At 39.2% G+C, this 20,568-nt stretch overlaps 1 protein-coding gene across 1 annotated transcript in view; it reads right to left on the reverse strand.

Annotated features, from left to right (window-relative positions):
• Positions 1–2,088: 2,088 nt before the first annotated feature.
• Positions 2,089–20,568, reverse strand: part of LOC118556364 (complement factor I-like) — a 28,473-nt gene continuing 9,993 nt past the window's right edge. Inside the window, exons 4-17 of the mRNA XM_036133988.1 lie at positions 12,539–12,602; positions 12,303–12,462; positions 12,012–12,208; positions 10,318–10,419; positions 10,108–10,230; positions 9,275–9,325; positions 9,180–9,200; positions 6,914–7,056; positions 6,543–6,646; positions 5,234–5,338; positions 4,966–5,141; positions 2,587–2,688; positions 2,356–2,504; positions 2,089–2,281 (exon numbers count right to left, since the gene is read on the reverse strand). Of these exons, the coding sequence (XP_035989881.1) occupies positions 2,213–2,281; positions 2,356–2,504; positions 2,587–2,688; positions 4,966–5,141; positions 5,234–5,338; positions 6,543–6,646; positions 6,914–7,056; positions 9,180–9,200; positions 9,275–9,325; positions 10,108–10,230; positions 10,318–10,419; positions 12,012–12,208; positions 12,303–12,462; positions 12,539–12,602 (1,566 nt within the window). The 3' untranslated portion in view covers positions 2,089–2,212. The remainder of the gene's footprint in view (positions 2,282–2,355; positions 2,505–2,586; positions 2,689–4,965; positions 5,142–5,233; positions 5,339–6,542; positions 6,647–6,913; positions 7,057–9,179; positions 9,201–9,274; positions 9,326–10,107; positions 10,231–10,317; positions 10,420–12,011; positions 12,209–12,302; positions 12,463–12,538; positions 12,603–20,568) is intronic.

A 20,568-nucleotide genomic window follows, 5' to 3' on the forward strand; every position in this document is an offset into this window, starting at 1 on the left:
AAGACCACAATTTGCAAGAGTAAAGCACAAATTTAAACTTGAAATTTGTATTTATTAGTTATTGAAGTTGTAACTATTTAAACTGTATGTTGTATCTTTTGAATGTGATTTAAATTATTATGAGTTTACAAATGTTTTTTATGCACAACTTCTGACTAATATGGACACAACTATCCTTTTATGTACAAGTTTATTATGGAACCGCTTTTACCCCATACTTTTTGGGATGGAAGAAGACTGAACTTTGGGCCCTGGGGGTTCTCACCATCTTCCTGGGGCAGGAAAAGCTGAAAGGTTGGTTTAAGGTCCTGGTAAGCAGATAGGAGCATGGTGGCCAAGACAACTACTCTGAGCCAGAGTGGGCTTTTATTCTTTGCTTACTTTTACTGTGAAAATGTCTTAAAAGAATTTGGATGTATGGCGAGAACGATGTCGGAACTTTTATTTTATTCCCCCACTTTTGTCTCCACAAACATCCATGAACAATAATTTTAAAAAGTTATTAAATGTAGTTAATGTTTGATGTTTAATTACAGAAATCACACCCAACTGGTGTCCAAAAGAAGCCGATTTAAAAATGGGGGTGTTTGTGGGGCTATGACAGCTGTGCCTGCAGGTACCTAAAAAAAACTGCAATAATTAATAGTCTTTTATCGTCACTCTTCTCATCACAGAAAATTGTAATAAAATTTTAAGTCCATGTTTTACTTTAAACGTGAATCAACTTTTGTTGTAAATCTACCAAGATATTTATATCAGTAAATTTCATTAGTTTTTTTTTTTTTTTTATTGCATCACTCCAGTGCTTTTAGGTGACCAGGTGGGCTTAAAAGCTATCCATCATGACTTGGATAAACTCCTTTTATTAAAAATAATCATGAACTAAGAAATTAGAATTTGGACAAATTTTTATATTCACTTCAGTTTTGAAGTAGTTTTTTCCTAAACTGCATTTTTTTTATTTCTACTTTTGATGATGTGGGAACTGAGATTACAGACACTCCCCGTCCTGCAGCCTTCTACCTTCTGCTTCCTGGTGGGTTGTCCGAAAGACGTCTGTTTCTGGAACCGCTCACCTGTCACCAGATCCCACAATGATTTTTATTATAACATTTTAACTTGTCTTCACTGCAATACACTGCAAAAATGGCTCTAAAAATAAGTAAAATGTTCTTAAAGTTTGTGTTTTTGTCCTAGATTTGAGCAGGTAAATAGTATTATCTGCCAATGGAATGAGATATACTGCACTTGAAATAAGATGATGGAGACGAGTTGTTCCTATTTTAAGTGCAAAAATCTTATTCTATTGGCAGATCATCTTATTTACCTACTCAAATCAAGGAAAAATACACACATTTTAAGAGCATTTTACTTATTTTTAGTTCCGTTTTTGCAGTGTAGACTGGCAACCTGTCCAGGGTGAAGCCAGGAATGGGCAGTATTTCTAAGTCAAGTACTTGAAATAGGTAATTAAAATACAAAATACTATTTTGTAATTAGTATTTTATTGAGATGATGTGGGCAATCTATTCCACCAATAGAGTAAATAAGTATACTTAAGGAAGGGCTCCTTGAGTTACTGAACATTTCTCAGGGTACAGGTTTATATTGGGGTGTCTAACATGAGGAGTCAGCATATCTGTTGACTGATTATGAACGGAGTCTCTTGCTTTCAGAGGTTTTTCCAGATAGTGTACAAGTGAAGGGATAGAAGAAAAAGGCTCTTAGAATGAAGTATTTTGTAGTATTTTGAAAATACAAAAATACAGTATTTTATTTTGATACATTTTTTGGCTGCTGTATTTTGTAGTTTGTTTTGATAAATTTTTAAGGTGGGTATTTGGTATTTTATTTGGAAATACATTTTGATGTATTTGTGCCCATCCCAGGGTGCACCCCGCCTCTCGCCCATTGACAGCTGGAGGGAGGCACCAGCACGCCTCGCGACCCCTTGAAGGATAAGCGTGCTTAGATAATGGATGGATGGAACTTGTTTTTATTATGAACTTTATCTTAAAACCTAATAAAAAAAAACTGGAAATGTGGAGTAAGTGAAATCAGATTTCTTTCAGCACAGGAACCGGAACGATATTTTTCTGGGTACAGCTCTGTTTTTATTGGCAGATAAAAGCTGTGATCAGGTTGACGTGCGAAAGCCTCCGTCAGGACGAAGAGTTGAGCTGAAGCAGCGAGGAGAAGCTGGTCGTTCTCATCAGGAGTTAAACTTGGTGACCGCGGGCCAGCCGGTGTGAAGTCGGATCCACTCGAAGTAATGAGCGACCTGCCACGAAGAGAGGAAACCACGGTTAACGGTGTCCCCTCGGATTAAAACCCCCCAAAAAAAAAGGGATTTACCTGCGTGTAAACTCCTGGGAAGCCCTGCTGTCCACACCTCTCCCCCCAGCTGACGATGCCCCACAGGTAGGACACCCCGAGCTCGTCCTCGCAGACCAGAGGACCGCCGCTGTCCCCCTGACACGAGTCAACGCTGCCCTCCAGATCACCTGCACACAAAGAAACAAATCGGGTTCACACCTTCAACAGCACCACAAAGCTGCTTGGAGTGGTTGCCGTGCCGGCACCCACCTGCACACATCATCCCTGGTTTGATGCGATCCTTGTAGGAGGATTCACAGCCAGAGATGAGCGACACGTTGGCCCAGAGCAGCACCTGAGCCGACCTCCCATCTGGACACAAAGATTGCCTTTAAACAAAGAACTGGGCAGCAGACGGCACTAATTATAACAAAGCTTAGAGGCCTGAAATCATGCCTTCTGAGCCTTTTATCGGAAGAAAATACCTCCAGATTAGATCGTGAATCACCAGATTGGTCTAAAAGCCAGATTTGGTCTGAAGGCTTGTTCAACATTAAAAACCAGATTTAAAATTCCAAGTGATGTCTACATGAGAGTGAGAATAATTTGGATAAACAGGAACAAGTCACCTCTGTCAAGCACTTTAAACAGAAAACATCAACACAACATAAGACCTATTCTGTGATGAAGAAATTTGTATTTGTAAAAGTCTTCTAGTCCTTCGTCCATCATGGATTCACCTTTTTGACGGTGCGTGGCTTGTAATACCTTGAGTTTTTTAAATTAAAAGGTAAAACAAAACTTCTTTACCTGCTTCAAGTCAGCCATATTGTTTTTTTTTTCATCTCTCATGATCAGAATAAGGAAGATCTTTACTGCTAAGTGGTATATATCTACTATTATTAGGTGAAGAAAATACTGAAGAGTTTGTCTCCATCAACGTTATAAAGCTCGTTAAGGGCAACTAAATAATCTCTGATATTCAAGACAGAACTGACTTTTTTCTATTCGCTCCTCTCAGGGACATTAGTATTGTGCACATGACATATTTTGAAGATTTAGTTTTTTTAAAGCTGACATTAGAAAGGATAAACCCACATTTACATGCGGGTCCCCATAAAGTTAGAAAGCAGATTAAAGATAAGATTGTGTTCAGGTCAGTCAGTTGCTTCTATATGTAGGTTTGATGGAGTCATCTCTGGGGATAAAATGGGGCCCATATGGTCCTAAACACCATTCGTTGTGAAAATTTAACTGATTTTCCAATTAACCTTGAGGCCAAACGAATATCCACACAAGGCCATCAGGTTTTGCTGGAACAACTACGTTTTGCTAACCTTTATGGGTCCAAGACGATATCCAGAGAAAACAGAGACCTAATTAGAACCCACCCAGCCTGAAACAAACCCTTATGGGGCCCACATGTTCACATTATTGAAAGTCCTAACTTGGACCCAGGAAAGATGTCCCACAAAATGTGTTCATGCTACAGTAGAAAGTCGGGTCAGTGGAATTGATGTCTGTTGTTCTCATTAATAAGCTACATGCTATTAGCAATAAAGTCTGATGACGATGCATTTCTATTCTGTTTATGCATTCAAACAGTAAAAATAATTCAATAACAGAGGAGGTAGGAGATAGAGAAGTGTTCACCTATGATTTAAAAAGTTCTAATCCATTAAAAGGGCAAATATAAGTGTTTTCACCTTGCTTTAAACCCGTGGCAGCCATATTGGACTGTAAGGTTGGGATCGGTGAGGAAGTTCTGATTTTTTACATCAGATCTTCTACTTCAGCGGGTGTTCCGGGTACATTTTCTCAACATCAACCTGGAAACCCTGACTTACGAGTTAAAAAAACAACTAATTTTAAGGTCCTGTCTGCAGAAACACAGAAATCTAACACGTCTAAATGTGAGTGGTGCTTTTAGTGAGATGGCCTGAGGATTTTAAAGACTTCTTTTCAATGTGAAAACATTTGAAAACAAAAAAAAAAAAAAATGCCTGTATCTGTATAAACTTGCAAAATCACACCTATGGGTTCACACCAGTGTTGCGGCTGATTTAGGAGCTATTAGCCACAAACACAGAGCTGTTTATACCTGTTTCCTGTCTCTACCTATTTGATACAGTCACCCTCAAATAATAAACTAAAAAGTTGATTCTGAGAGAGAAACAGTGAACATTGAATAAAAACCATAGTTAACAATTAGCCATTCACATTCCCAGGAGGTTGTTCAGGTGTAATTTATGCTTCATATAGACATGTCGCCCCCTACTGGCTTGGCATGTATATAAAAAAACTATATAGAGATAGCTGCAAATTTTTTTAGATTTGGCAATTAAATAACCATCAAGTAATAACTGATGTTTTGACACAAAGCTAGTTTACTGTTTACCCAGTGAGGGAAAATATTTCAAACTACATAAATTTATCTTAACTGTTTCAGTTTAAATATATTAATTGCAGTGTTTCTTTAAGATCCCTCTATTTTTTCTCAGATTAAGTTTACAAACTCATGTACAACCGGTCTGATAGGTGTGCACGTTGCAGATTTTTGTTCTTTATGCTCCATAAAGACTCTGCTGCTCCACATATCTGTTCCTACAGAGGCTGAAAACACTACGCTGGCCGCGGTGATGTCGGTACCTGCTGTCCGTCCCCACCCTGAGATGCTGCAGGTGTGGTTGGGTTGGAACAGCTGAGTGGTCCAGGGGACGCACACGGCTCGGATGGCCGGGTTGTCCTCCAGGCATTTCTCTGTGTATGGAAGCTTCTCTAGCTTTATCAGAGCGATGTCGTTTTCATACGTGGACGGCACGTAGCTGCAGGATGTTCACACGGAGACGGTCAGTGGAAATTAAGGGGTACCTTCATGCATCGCTGTGTTGGAGTCAGCGTTCAGGTGGTTTCTTACTTTGGGTGGATGCGGATGTCTTCCACGGGAACAATGTCTGTTGTTCCCTGAGCTCGAAATTTCTTCCAGAGGGAAAACTTGACTTTAAATGCAGAAGGATTCTGCCTGGTAAAGAATGAAATGAGATACTCTTAATACAATACGTGTTGCAGCCATCAGAACTACACCTGGAATAAAAGGGACTGATATTAAAGCATCAGACAGAGGTTGTCTTCTAGATAAAAAGCACTTTTGCAGAGATTGTGTATGAGCTCTTTAAAGGTGAACAGGCCAAGACAGATAGCACAAGCAGACACTGAAGCTGCTGCTTGTGAGCATGAAGTTCATCAGGAAAGGTGGTTTTACTTTTAATGTATCCTTTGTCAGAACAAAACATTTATTAAGACCACAAAATAAATGACTACTCTGTCCAAACAACTCTCCTGCATGTTTAGCCACAGTGATTAGCTGCAGCTCTTCCTTATATTTTCTTAATGTCTGAGCCAAATGAATGAGAGCGTTTGACTTCAGCTGCAGTTTGGATGCCTATTGTTGTCTAAACCTGCTTATCTGCATGGAGTTGAAGGGACTGGGTCGATCTGTGGACAAGATGCGTTGCACGGTTAGGTATGAGCCTGTGTGTGCAGCCATGCACTCGCATACTCATAACCAAGGGCAATTTAGAAAGAGCAATTAAAGTAAAAGTCATGCTAGGTGGCAGGAAGCCAGAATTCCCAGAGAGTAAACCAGGCATACACAGGGATACCCCAGACTGAGAATCAGATCCTTCTTGTTATGTCTGGTTGGGGCGCATGCCCAACATGCGCTCAGTAGACAGCTGTGGGGCACAAATACTGCGGACCCACGCTCGGATTGTCCAATCAAAATACTGGAATTGCACACGTTACGTTTACGTTCTGCCCGACAGTTTGCAGCAATCTAGAGCTGGTTGTCCTCGCTAGTTCATAGAAGGATTGATGTGAATCTTTTCTGTTCAATAAATTAACATTATGAGTGCGCCTTAATTTAATGTATAAAAATTAAATTACATGTAGCTTATATAAAACGGAATTTATTGTGTGTTGGTCTATGTTAATTTATCTTTTTGATTTAAAATTGATCAAAGTCAGGTTGTATTTATAACAAAAAATTAGTTGCTGCTAATTGGTGTTGAGTTTCTTTGGGAAACACATTTAACCTGCCTTGCCTGCTGGCAGTGGCCCCGAGGTGAATGACTGAATGTAGTGTGGACCTTTGGGTTCCTCAGACTTATTAAAGCATTAAACAAGTGTAGGCATTTGATGATTTGTTTAGATGGATTTAGATGTACCTGACACAGTGAGCAGCCGTGAGGACCCAGCAGCCTCCAATGTAAGCTCCTCCACAGTCAATCCTCCGGTTCTCCTCCAGAGCCACTTGCCATTGGATCTGGGTCTGCAGACCAAACCAGCAGGAAGAAGCAGAATCAGTTGCCTTTAGTAATTACTGGGAAACTCCCAACTGCTGAGTAACGACAGCCATAAATGATCTCTGATGGAAATAAAGACTTATTTAATCTCAGAAGTAAAACACTATCTACTAACATTAAATGTTAGTTAATAATGTATATATTTATATTTAGTTAGATGGTAATAATCATTGATCGTAGAAGGCAACAGCATCACAAAAGGATTTCTTTTAGCCTCCTAAACTTTAACTGACCGGGTTCGCCGGGATTCCTCCAACCACCCTCTTCCTCCGGTTGCCCCGTCCTCGCTCCTCTGTCTCCGTGTCGTCTGTGATGTTCCTGTTGGGAATCCCACAGAACAGCATGGCCTCCAGATGAGCTCTGTTGGCCCTCGTTTCTGGGCACAAACAAGCACAGACGTGTTTCAGCTGCTCGAGGTCCAGTCTGCGGGTTGGACCATTTCAATAAGACAATAAGCACCATGGACAGCGTCTCAGTTCCCTTAGACCAGGCATGTCCAAAGTGCGGCCCTGGGGCCATTTGAGGGCCCTGGACTGATTCTGTGTGGCCCCCCCAACTGCATTTGGTCTACTGGAAAAATTTGGCTGATGGAGATGGAAACATTTTATTTCTATTAGGCTAAAATTAATGCAGACAGATTTTCATCTTACAACTGAAAACATCTGCTACAACACAATATATTCATGTTTTAATAACCACACTTTTTACATTCTATTTAATTTCATAGTAAATATGACCTAATCTGTCTGAGGACTTTAACTCAGAGGCAAATTTTTGTGCATTTAAAGCTTTTTTTCCATCAAATTTTTATTAAAATTAGCTAAATACAGTGTTTTAAAATAAATACCGACCCAAATCCAGTTCTCATATTGCGAGACCAAAATAATTCAGGTTTCTTTTATTTTCAGTTGAGTCTAACATAATTATCAAACTGCTTGACAATCTTTTAATAAAGCAAATGTGCAAAACCCGTTTTTAGCTTTGGATCTACAGTGATTTAACATCCTTTTCCTTCAGAAACTCAGAATAATTTGTTTAATTGAAATCATCATATTTTGTGAAGCAGGTAAAAGAATCACAACATCATTTCTGGGTTATTTTTATCGTTATTATCCATTTTTTGGCCCTCGAGTACTTTTGACTTCAGAATTTCGGCCCACATGTCAAAAAGTTTGGACACCTCTGCCTTAGACGCAGACAAAACTTGCGATCCAAATCAGAATCAGCAGGTTTAATATGAACTTCTACATGTTTCTACAAGGGAGGGAGACATGTTTGGATTGGTGTCGATATGACTGTTCATAGTTCATCAGCCTGGGGGGAAAAAGTGTCTGTACAGCGGCTGCTTTTAGTAAACAGCGCTCTCTAGCGCCGCCCTGAAGGAAAAAGTCTGAACAGTTTGTGTGCAGCATGTGTGGGGTCTGCAGAGATGTTAGCTGCCATTTTTCTGTAGGATAAATTCAGACTGATATAGTCTGTTTGAGTTCTGTTTCAGTGATAAATAGCCTGCAAACAAATTTTATGATTTATATTCTAATAGCTGTTCGGTGTCTGTTGGTAGGCAATGTTTGCTGATACTGTTAATTTTCCTTGTTGATCTTCTTCTTTATTTAATATTCCTAAGAACATATAGATTTCCTCTCTTATTTTTAAGGTCAGTAGTTGACTCAATGGTGAATAGTGTCTTTTAAATTGGTTTTTGATAGATTATGAGACTGATTATGCAAAATATTTATTTATGGAAATTAATACTGTTAGTTATTATCAGCATTACTAGTTGGTGGTTTAATCCTTTCACTGTTTTACTGGAAAGACGACAAGGGAAAAGGAAACAGCTGTGGATGATAATTGGCCAGAATAATCGAACACAGATACGGGTTTTCCAGAAAGTTGCTGCCGCTGCTGGGTCACACATGAACAACCGCAAAACACTGATTTAAGTAACCGAAGATTTTCTCATGAGTCTTTCAGAAGCTGAAAATAGTTCAGAAAACCTAAATGTGCTACTTATTGGGTGTAAAAACAAAAAACTGGAAATACAGTATCTATTTATCTATATATACATATATATATATATATATATATATATATATATATATATATATATATATATATATAGATAGATAGATATATATATATATACATATATATACATATACATATATATAGATAGATAGATAGATAGATAGATAGATAGATAGATAGATAGATAGATAGATAGATAGATAGATAGATAGATAGATAGATAGATAGATAGATAGATAGATAGATAGATAGATAGATAGATAGATAGATAGATAGATAGATAGAGATATATATAGAGATATATAAATATATATATTCAGGTAGCTACATGTTTGTGTTGCACAAGCTGGTTGATTTTCTTTGTGTTTATGTTTTCAGTAAACCTGTTGATCCTGTTTTTGTTTTGTTTTTTGTCTTAAAAGACAGATAGAGCGTCCTTCCTCAAATCTAAGAACCAATGCCGGGGTTACCTACCATTTTTACGAGAGATGTACTCTGAAAAACAAAAGCACAATTTAAGTAAAAAAGTAATCCAGTTTTACTAAAAACTCAACAAACACATTTAATACCTGGTAGGTTTTGCGTTGAGTTCACTGCATCAGTCGCCATTCCTGCTCCAGCTGCAGGAAACAGAAACACCTTTTAGACATTCAGCTGCTGTTTTATTTAGGCGTTTGCTTTTATATTTGAAATATTTTTTATTTTACAACTAAATCTTATTGCTTTTCATTGGCTTCACTTACATTTTAAGCAAAGCCCATTTAAACACAAGCTGCATCAAAGCTTTGCTGAGCAAAAAGTAATTTGGTTTGCTCTGACTATACTATTACTGTATCTTCAAGCTTTGTTTGGGCGTTATTCTCTAAAACCTTCTTCCATTATTATTCAATGCCCCCATAAAGTGAGTAAAGTTTGCTTCAACCCAGAGGTGGCCCTACCCAGCGTGACACATACTGATGCAACATCCTGGTGGAGTTGAACTGCCTGTCCAACCTCTGTTGGGTCCAAGTATCGCCTCATGGTGCCAGTAGTGATACTGATTACCATCACAGGACAACTCAATGTAGTGATGTTAATTGGGCATTGCTGTACATTGTAATCAATGTTAGCTTTTCCATTTTAAATATTAATAGTAATAAGTAGTTGTCATATAAATGTCTTGAAGGTGACTTTCTCACGACGCCCCCTTGATGCAACTGCGCCCTGAACATTTGCCAGTATTGACCAACAGTTGAAGCTGACCAGATAACAGCTTCAAATGAAGCTGTTATATTTAAAACTATTGTGTGCTCGTCCAAACAGTTTCAAACTTTGGGAAATTAAAGAAAAAAAATATTTTCCGAAAAATAAATCCAGCTTTTCAAAAGTTTGCTTTATTCATCTGATGGTTGTGGCGTCTTACTGAAATCGGTGTTGTGTTTCCGGGATTCATCTGCACCATCCAGACAGTCGATCACTTTGTCACCAACTGCCTCTTTGTGCAAACAAACGCCCGTCCTGCAGCGGAAAGCACCGTTCCTGCATTCTGACAAACACAAAGACACTCAGCGAGAACCTGAACCTGTAGTTATCCCTGCTGCCAGGTGAAATAATAATAAGTCTTTGGCTTTACTTTTGCAGCACATCTCATCGCTGCGGTCGCCACAGTCATCGACTCCGTCGCATGTCTGGTTGCGGTAGATGCATTTGTCGTTTGCACAGGTGAAGCCACATTCTGTGAGAAAATTGAAACGCCATAAAGAACAGAGACTGGGATACGCATAAAGCTTCTAACCACACATTATGAATCATTTGTGTGGAGTGAAAAAGATAATTTAAGTAAAATAGTTTCCCCTGATTCAGGTTTTGTTTAACCACATGACATGTGTAGGCTTTTATTCTGAAGGAAAGTTTTGTCTTTATTACATCCTGAAAGACCTGGAAGTAAAGCAAACTAGTGGTAGATTTAAAGGTCTAGCTGCAGCTGCAGCCGCTCGATGTGCCCAACCATAGCTGCATCTGAAATTTTCTAATTAGAGCTCAGAGTTCCTTTTCCTTGACCTTTCATGGGCTCAACAGTCAGAACTCTAGCGTGAGGAGGAAAGGAGCGTCGGACTACTGAGCCGATTTCGGACTGCCTTTAACTCCGACGTCCCATTGGATGATGCGAATAAAATCCAGGCCTACAGCCTTCCGACAATAAAGTCCAAAATACGCAAAGTTAGACTAATGTATATGCAAAATAAATGACATCCTAAAATTTCATTTTCAGGGTTAACAGATATATATATATATATATATATATATATATATATATATATATATATTATTTCATCACATCACAGCCGGCGATTTCATTCCTTCCTTTTATTTAAATCTTTGCTGTTAACCTGTTACACCATGCCTTGGATCGTTTCTCTCCAAACATTTCTGTTAATATTCGTGATGTGGGTTGTGTTTATACATCATGTCCCCCACAGGACTGTAGGATTCCTTATAGTCCTTAGAGCTGGTAAGGGACATTGTGAGCTCCCCATGCTAAAGGAGCTCTGATACGAAGCACACAGGCTTCTAATCCTACCTCCTTCCTATCATGGCGACTGCTGACACACTTCCACTTTGGTAAAAGAGTCCTTACCTATTAGAGTTTTTCACTGCAAAACACGCCCAGGGACTTTAGGGTTGGGGGACAACGGTGGGCATGTTATGCAGCGGCTGCAACTTGACCCTTCTGATATATTTACGCAACTAACAGCCATGTTGAGAACCACCTGTGTCAATGGTCTCACTATTCTCTAGTTCAAGATGAAATAAACTTGCTAAAAGGTAGATTGGATTTGATTGGACAAATATAGGTGGCTGAAATTGTAATTAACTGTATATGTTTTAATCCATTGAGTAATGGTTTAGAATGGATTGCATGTAATGAGGCTTAGACTACAATGTTCCAAGCTGCTGCTCTCTAAAACGTGGCTAATAGTTGAAGTGATGCAAACTTTAAATTTTGTGTTTGACATTTCTCGTTGTTTTCAGATTGTTCCAAGTGATCAGAGACACATTATTATCTTAAATATTGCTACTGATTGAACAGTTTGAAGGATAGTGAGTCTTGTCTAAGAAGACAAGAATCACTATCAGTCAGAATCTGGTCCAGAGTACCAACTTTGGACCCTCAATAGAAAAGATAACTTCTCAGCCTTTGCCCTTCATGAGCAGAGTGAAGCCATCCTGTGAGAAACCACGGCGTGTCGAATAAAAGGCAAATAAGACACAGCTTTCAGGTGTTTTAAGAGACATGCACATGTTTCACAATCTTCTCAGACTGACCTTCAGGTGGTTCCTTGTAACAGGTTGCTGCAGCCACCTTTCTGTCAGTAGCATTCACCTTGTTGTAGATTTCACACTCAGCCAGAGACGTTTCATAGCCTTGGCAGCGGACACTGACACAACTGCTGGGGAGATCTTTGTTGTCACTGTTGGCCACCAGGGAGTTGTAGTCCAAAGTGTCTGCAGATGCTGCACCTCTGTCGCAATATTAGACGTTTTAGTTTGCCTGGCATGTCGCTGAAAACAAAAACCCTGAACTTTATGGATGTAAATGTAAATAAATCTCCTCACAGTTGATGCTTGTGCTCCTTGCAGGCAACATTGGCAGCTGCCACGTCCCACCGCTGCTGACACACCAATAAATTATCAACACCTCCGCTGCCGTTAGGGAGTAAGATCTTGATCAGTCCCGTGGCTTCGTCCAGGGAACTTTGGAACTTATCAATGTTCACTGTAGAATAAATAAACTGTGATTTATAGATATAACAACCTGAAACAAGACTGTAAATGTGTTTGTGAAACAGAACCTTTGCACTCGTTTCCAAAGTGAGACATTAGGGGCTTCTTGGTCCTGCACGAGACTGCCATTGCCTGGGAAAGAAATCAGCATTTCTTCACAAAACAAAGGGAAACTAGAAAAATTTGCATTTCCTGGGAAAATGCACTGTGAATGCAGATAGCTGAATGATTAAGCAAAAGATGCAGAAGATCTTTGAAGAAGAGAAAAAATAGCTGAAAAGCATTGAAGAAGTTGAAGAAGTTGAAAAAGTTGAAGAATTTGAAAGAGTTGAAGAATTTGAACATGAAAGAACAATAGCTGAATGATTAGAAGAAGAAAAAACTGAAGGAAAGGCACCAAACATTTCCTGACTCATTCTAAACACTGAATGGTTTAACAAAGCAGAAGTAGAATTTCAAACTTGAATATACTGTAGCCATATTGTGGGCCTGCATTTCTAGGGAGTATAAGGGGTTTCGCCCCCCATTGAAAAAGCATTGGATGTTTGACACCTCCTAACTTAGAGATGCTTTACATGACGAGGCCCAAACTTATTGTGGAGCATTCTGTATAAAGGAGGTACAGACTCTGTAAAGCAGAAGTTTGTCCGAGCTTCCTAGAGCTACTTCCAATTAGCAACATGCTAACCATTAGCCGCTAACATGGTTGTGCTCAGGATCACCGGGTGATTGTACTCTGTCAGTTTGGTCCAAATCCTGTACTGGGAAGTGCCTCAAATAGGGGTGCCAATACTTAATGTCACCAAACATGACCAAAGTTCCTGGGTCAGATTGGCCTCCTTTAGCAACTCAGCCTTACCACATCTGGGCCCAGAACTCAATATTTGACCAAAATGGTCAGTAGCGCCATTTCCCACAGGTGGGTGGTGCTGTATTGGCCAATTGGGTCGTGTCTGGGCATCATGCCAGGTCCTGTTGGAAGCAAAGGCCCAATAGGAAAGCATGTGAAATCCAAAATTGGACAGAAAAATGACACATAGCTAAAAGTCACTTGAAAATTTTAAAATGTCAAGAGGAAGTGACTGTGCGAATTTCAGATTTCTACATTAATCACAGCCGCTGCAGTGAGCGATGAAAGTTGCCATTGTATCTCAATGGAGCGTCCCCCTCTGGCCCTCAGAGTTCCGTCGTCATGGAAACTCACTGACACACCTGCAGCGGCCAGTCTAAAGTGCAGAGACTTTGCTCACAATAAGTCCCATTGGATTATAATGGAGAACTTTGCCCCGAACAACGCTTCATATCTCCTGATCCCTAAATGGTAGAGACGTAATTTTTTCTGCGTTTAGTTCGTAACGGATAGGGGAAGAAGAAAAGCTATCGGTTTTTGCTGGAAAAAGTTTAATAAAGGCGTAAAAAATTATGATCTAAATGGGTTTTTTAAGGAATTTGCAAAATCCTCTAAAAACAGTCCCGAACAAATCGCTCTAGCTGAAAAAGTATGAGAGATATCAAAACAATTATTTCACTGTGAGTATCAGCAGGCTTTTGAGGACTATGTTGCTCATTTTTATGTTTGTACAAAAATCGGTGTAGGCACAGCGACGATGTAAAAAAGTGGATCATGTGGAACAATGCAGCTCTAAAGCATTTTCAGGATTTTGCACATTCGCTACTCCCGAACAAATTGTTCCTGCGGAAAAACCGTAACAGTTATCCACAAAATTCCTTTTTTGTGAGTGCCAGAAGGGTTGGGACATTCATATGTGAAAGTCTCATGCCTGTACATCAAACGGTTTAGGAGTAGCGACAATGCGAAAACGTGTGATGTTTTGGATTTTCAGACGTCATTTTTCAAAACCGCTCCATAGGAAATGAATGGGGGAGGTTTCGGGTTTGTGTCGCTCTGAGGTGATTTGCGAAAAATCTATAAATGCTACACCAATGACGGTTACATTTCCCGAATCCAGACAAAAATTCCTACGTTTTGATGTATAATTCATGTGGATAGGTTGAAAATTGAGCGAGTGAGAAGAAGTTGTTCGGAGAAGAAGAATTTGTTGAATTTCTAGAGTGCGCACTCTATAACTGCCTCCTTGACGACCATAGCAACGCATGTTATTTGCTGAATTTCTTGAAAAGCCAAAATTATTTTAAGGAGGTACTATATGAAAATGGTAAAAGATATGAAAAAGCTGAAATAGACCATAATAGCTGAAAGATATCACTACATTTTAAAAGTTGAATGGCGTTTCTAGCTGAAAGTAGGCTGAAGCAGTAAGCTGTCAAAAAGCAGCTGAAATGAGCGGAATTTTAGTGAATTACATTCATTTCCTATGGGAGAAAAAAAGCTGAAAATTTGCAGAAAAAGCTGAATATTTTAAAAAGTTGAAGAGTTAAAAGTACAAAAAGACATAGCCATCCATTCCAGAAGAAGCTGAATAGTTTAAAAGTTGAATGGTTGAAATGGGAGAAAAATTGTAGGAGGAGAAGCGAATCAAACTTTAAACAGTAAAAACGCATTAGGAAGAATAAACACTAAGAAGAAGAAGAAGAATAAAGAACTAGAAAAATTTGCATTTCCTGCGAAAATGCACTGTGAATGCAGATAGCTGAATGATTAAGCAAAAGATGCAGAAGATCTTTGAAGAAGAGAAAAAATAGCTGAAAAGCATTGAAGAAGTTGAAAAAGTTGAAGAAGTTGAAAAAGTTGAAGAATTTGAAAGAGTTGAAGAATTTGAACATGAAAGAACAATAGCTGAATGATTAGAAGAAGAAAAAACTGAGGGAAAGGCACCAAACATTTCCTAACTCATTCTAAACACTGAATCGTTTAACAAAGCAGAAGTAGAATTTCAAACTTGAATATACTGTAGCCATATTGTGGGCCTGCATTTCTAGGGAGTATAAGGGGTTTCGCCCCCCATTGAAAAAGCATTGGATGTTTGACACCTCCTAACTTGGAGATGCTTTACATGACGAGGCCCAAACTTATTGTGGAGCATTCTGAAAAAGGAGGTACAGACTCTGTAAAGCAGAAGTTTGTCCGAGCTTCCTAGAGCTACTTCCAATTAGCAACATGCTAACCATTAGCCGCTAACATGGTTGTGCTCAGGATCACTGGGTGATTGTACTCTGTCAGTTTGGTCCAAATCCTGTACTGGGAAGTGCCTCAAATAGGGGTGCCAATACTTAATGTCGGCAAACGTCACCAAAGTTCATGGGTCAGATTGGCCTCCTTTAGCAACTCAGCCTCACCACATCTGGGCCCAGAACTCAATATTTGACCAAAATGGTCAGTAGCGCCATTTCCCACAGGTGGGTGGTGCTGTATTGGCCAATTGGGTCGTGTCTGGGCATCATGCCAGGTCCTGTTGGAAGCAAAGGCCCAATAGGAAAGCATGTCAAATCCAAAATGGGATAGAAAAATGACACATAGCTGAAAGTCACTTGAAAATTTTATAATGTCAAGAGGAAGTGACTGAGCGAATTTCAGATTCCTACATTAATCACAGCAACTGCGGTGAGCGTCGAAAGTTGCCATTATATCTCAATTGATCCTCTCCCTCTGGCCCTCAGAGTTCCGTCGTCATGGTAACTCACTGACACACCTGCAGCGGCCAGTCTACCAAAGTGCAGAGACTTTGCTCACAATAAGTCCCATTGGATTATAATGGAGAACTTTGCCCCGAACAACGCTTCATATCTCCTGATCCCTAAATGGTAGAGACGTAATTTTTTCTGCGTTTAGTTCGTAACGGATAGGAGAAGAAGAAAAGCTATCGGTTTTTGCTGGAAAAAGTTTAATAAAGGCGTAAAAAATTATGATCTAAAGGGTTTTTTTTAAGGAATTTGCAAAATCCTCTAAAAACAGTCCCGAACAAATCGCTCTAGCTGAAAAAGTATAAGAGATATCAAATTAATTATTTCACTGTGAGTATCAGCAGGCTTTTGAGGACTATGTTGCTCATTTTTCTGTTTTTACAAAAATCGGTGTAGGCACAGCGACGATGTAAAAAAGTGGATCATGTGGAACAATGCAGCTCTAAAGCATTTTCAGGATTTTGCACATTCGCTACTCCCGAACAAATTGTTCCTGCGAAAAAACCGTAACAGTTATCCACAAAATTCCTTTTTTGTGAGTGCCAGAAGGGTTGGGACATTCATATGTGAAAGTCTCATGCCTGTACATCAAACGGTTTAGGAGTAGCGATGATGTGAAAACGTGTGATGTTTTGGATTTTCAGACGTCATTTTTCAAAACCGCTCCATAGGAAATGAATGGGGGAGGTTTCGGGTTTGTGTCGCTCTGAGGTGATTTGCGAAAAATCTATAAATGCTACACCAATGAGGGTTACATTTCCTGATTCCAGACAAAAATTCCTACGTTTTGATGTATAATTTATGTGGATAGGTTGAAAATTGAGCGAGTGAGAAGAAGTTGTTCGGAGATGAAGAATTTATTGAATTTCTAGAGTGCGCACTCTATAACTGCCTCCTTGACAACCATAGCAACGCATGTTATTTGCTGAATTTCTTGAAAAGCCAAGATTATTTTAAGGAGGTACTATATGAAAATGGTAAAAGATATGAAAAAGCTGAAATAGACCATAATAGCTGAAAGATATCACTACATTTTAAAAGTTGAATGGCGTTTCTAGCTGAAAGTAGGCTGAAGCAGTAAGCTGTCAAAAAGCAGCTGAAATGAGCGGAATTTTAGTGAATTACATTCATTTCCTATGGGAGAAAAAAAGCTGAAAATTTGCAGAAAAAGCTGAATATTTTAAAAAGTTGAAGAGTTAAAAGTACAAAAAGACATAGCCATCCATTCCAGAAGAAGCTGAATAGTTTAAAAGTTGAATGGTTGAAATCGGAGAAAAATTGTAGGAGGAGAAGCGAATCAAACTTTAAACAGTAAAAACGCATTTGGAAGAATAACCCATAAGAATAAGAAGAACTAGAAAAATTTGCATTTCCTGCGAAAATGCACTGTGAATGCAGATAGCTGAATGATTAAGCAAAAGATGCAGAAGATCTTTGAAGAAGAGAAAAAATAGCTGAAAAGCATTGAAGAAGTTGAAAAAGTTGAAGAAGTTGAAAAAGTTGAAGAATTTGAAAGAGCTGAAGAATTTGAACATGAAAGAACAATAGCTGAATGATTAGAAGAAAGAAAAAACTGAGGGAAAGGCACCAAACATTTCCTAACTCATTCTAAACACTGAATCGTTTAACAAAGCAGAAGTAGAATTTCAAACTTTAATATACTGTAGCCATATGTGGGCCTGCATTTCTAGGGAGTATAAGGTGTTTCGCCCCCATTGAAAAGCATTGGATGTTTGACACCTCCTAACTTGGAGATGCTTTACGTGACGAGGCCCAAACTTATTGTGGAGCATTCTGTATAAAGGAGGTACAGACTCTGTAAAGCAGAGGTTTGTCCGAGCTTCCTAGAGCTACTTCCAATTAGCAACATGCTAACCATTAGCCGCTAACATGGTTGTGCTCAGGATCACCGGGTGATTGTACTCTGTCAGTTTGGTCCAAATCCTGTACTGGGAACTGCCTCAAATAGGGGTGCCAATACTTAATGTCGCCAAATGTCACCAAAGTTCATGGGTCAGATTGGCCTCCTTTAGCAACTCAGCCTCACCACATCTGGGCCCAGAACTCAATATTTGACCAAAATGGTCAGTAGCACCATTTCCCACAGGTGGGTGGTGCTGTATTGGCCAATTGGGTCGTGTCTGGGCATCATGCCAGGTCCTGTTGGAAGGAAAGGCCCAATAGGAAAGCATGTGAAATCCAAAATGGGGCAGAAAAATGACACATAGCTGAAAGTCACTTGAAAATTTTAAAATGTCAAGAGGAAGTGACTGTGCGAATTTCAGATTCCTACATTAATCACAGCAACTGCGGTGAGCGTCGAAAGTTGCCATTCTATCTCAATTGATCCTCTCCCTCTGGCCCTCAGAGTTCCGTCGTCATGGAAACTCACTGACACACCTGCAGCGGCCAGTCTGCCAAAGTGCAGAGACTTTGCTCACAGTAAGTCCCATTGGATTATAATTGAGAACTTTGCCCCGAACAACGCTTCATATCTCCTGATCCCTAAATGGTAGAGACGTAATTTTTTCTGCGTTTAGTTCGTAACGGATAGGGGAAGAAGAAAAGCTATCGTTTTTTGCTGGAAAAAGTTTAATAAAGGCGTAAAAAATTATGATATAAAGGAGATTTTTAAGGATTTTCAAAAATCCTCTAAAAACGGTCCCGAACAAATCGCTCTAGCTGAAAAAGTATAAGAGATATCAAATTAATTCTTTCACTGTGAGTATCAGCAGGCTTTTGAGGACTATGTTGCTCATTTTTATGTTTGTACAAAAATCGGTGTAGGCACAGCGATGATGTAAAAAAGTGGATCATGTGGAAAAATGCAGCTCTAAAGCATTTTAAGGATTTTGTACATTCGCTACTCCCGAACAAATTGTTCCTGCGGAAAAACCGTAACAGTTATCCACAAAATTCCTTTTTTGTGAGTGCCAGAAGGGTTGGGACATTCATATGTGAAAGTCTCATGCCTGTACATCAAACGGTTTAGGAGTAGCGACGATGTGAAAACGTGTGATGTTTTGGATTTTCAGACGTCATTTTTCAAAACCGCTCCATAGGAAATGAATGGGGGAGGTTTCGGGTTTGTGTCGCTCTGAGGTGATTTGCGGAAAATCTATAAATGCTACACCAATGAGGGTTACATTTCCTGAATCCAGACAAAAATTCCTACGTTTTGATGTATAATTTATGTGGATAGGTTGAAAATTGAGCGAGTGAGAAGAAGTTGTTCGGAGAAGAAGAATTTGTTGAACTTCTAGAGTGCGCACTCTACCAACTGCCACTTGACGACCATAGCAACGCATGTTATTTGCTGAATTTCTTGAAAAGCCAAAATTATTTTAAGGAGGTACTATATGAAAATGGTAAAAGATATGAAAAAGCTGAAATATACCATAATAGCTGAAAGATATCACTACATTTTAAAAGTTGAATGGTGTTTCTAGCTGAAAGTAGGCTGAAGTAGTAAGCTGTCAAAAAGCAGCTGAAATGAGCGGAATTTTAGTGAATTACATTCATTTCCTATGGGAGAAAAAAAGCTGAAAATTTGCAGAAAAAGCTGAATATTTTAAAAAGTTGAAGAGTTAAAAGTACAAAAAGATATAGCCATCCATTCCAGAAGAAGCTGAATAGTTTAAAAGTTGAATGGTTGAAATCGGAGAAAAATTGTAGGAGGAGAAGCGAACCAAACTTTAAACAGTAAAAACGCATTTGGAAGAATAACCTATAATAACTAGAAAAATTTGCATTTCCTGCGAAAATGCACTGTGAATGCAGATAGCTGAATGATTAAGCAAAAGATGCAGAAGATCTTTGAAGAAGAGAAAAAATAGCTGAAAAGCATTGAAGAAGTTGAAAAAGTTGAAGAAGTTGAAAAAGTTGAAGAATTTGAAAGAGTTGAAGAATTTGAACATGAAACAACAATAGCTGAATTATTAGAAGAAGAAAAAACTGAGGGAAAGGCACCAAACATTTCCTAACTCATTCTAAACACTGAATCGTTTAACAAAGCAGAAGTAGAATTTCAAACTTGAATATACTGTTGCCATATGTGGGCCTGCATTTCTAGTGAGTATAAGGGGTTTCGCCCCCATTGAAAAGCATTGGATGTTTGACACCTCCTAACTTGGAGATGCTTTACGTGCCGAGGCCCAAACTTATTGTGGAGCATTCTGTATAAAGGAGGTACAGACTCTGTAAAGCAGAAGTTTGTCCGAGCTTCCTAGAGCTACTTCCAATTAGCAACATGCTAACCATTAGCCGCTAACATGGTTGTGCTCAGGATCACCGGGTGATTGTACTCTGTGAGTTTGGTCCAAATCCTGTACTGGGAAGTGCCTCAAATAGGGGTGCCAATACTTAATGTCGCCAAACGTGACCAAAGTTCATGGGTCAGATTGGCCTCCTTTAGCAACTCAGCCTCACCACATCTGGGCCCAGAACTCAATATTTGACCAAAATGGTCAGTAGCGCCATTTCCCACAGGTGGGTG

The sequence above is a fragment of the Fundulus heteroclitus genome, unplaced genomic scaffold, assembly GCF_011125445.2.
Source record: "Fundulus heteroclitus isolate FHET01 unplaced genomic scaffold, MU-UCD_Fhet_4.1 scaffold_71, whole genome shotgun sequence".
In the NCBI taxonomy this organism is placed as follows: Eukaryota; Metazoa; Chordata; class Actinopteri; order Cyprinodontiformes; family Fundulidae; genus Fundulus; species Fundulus heteroclitus.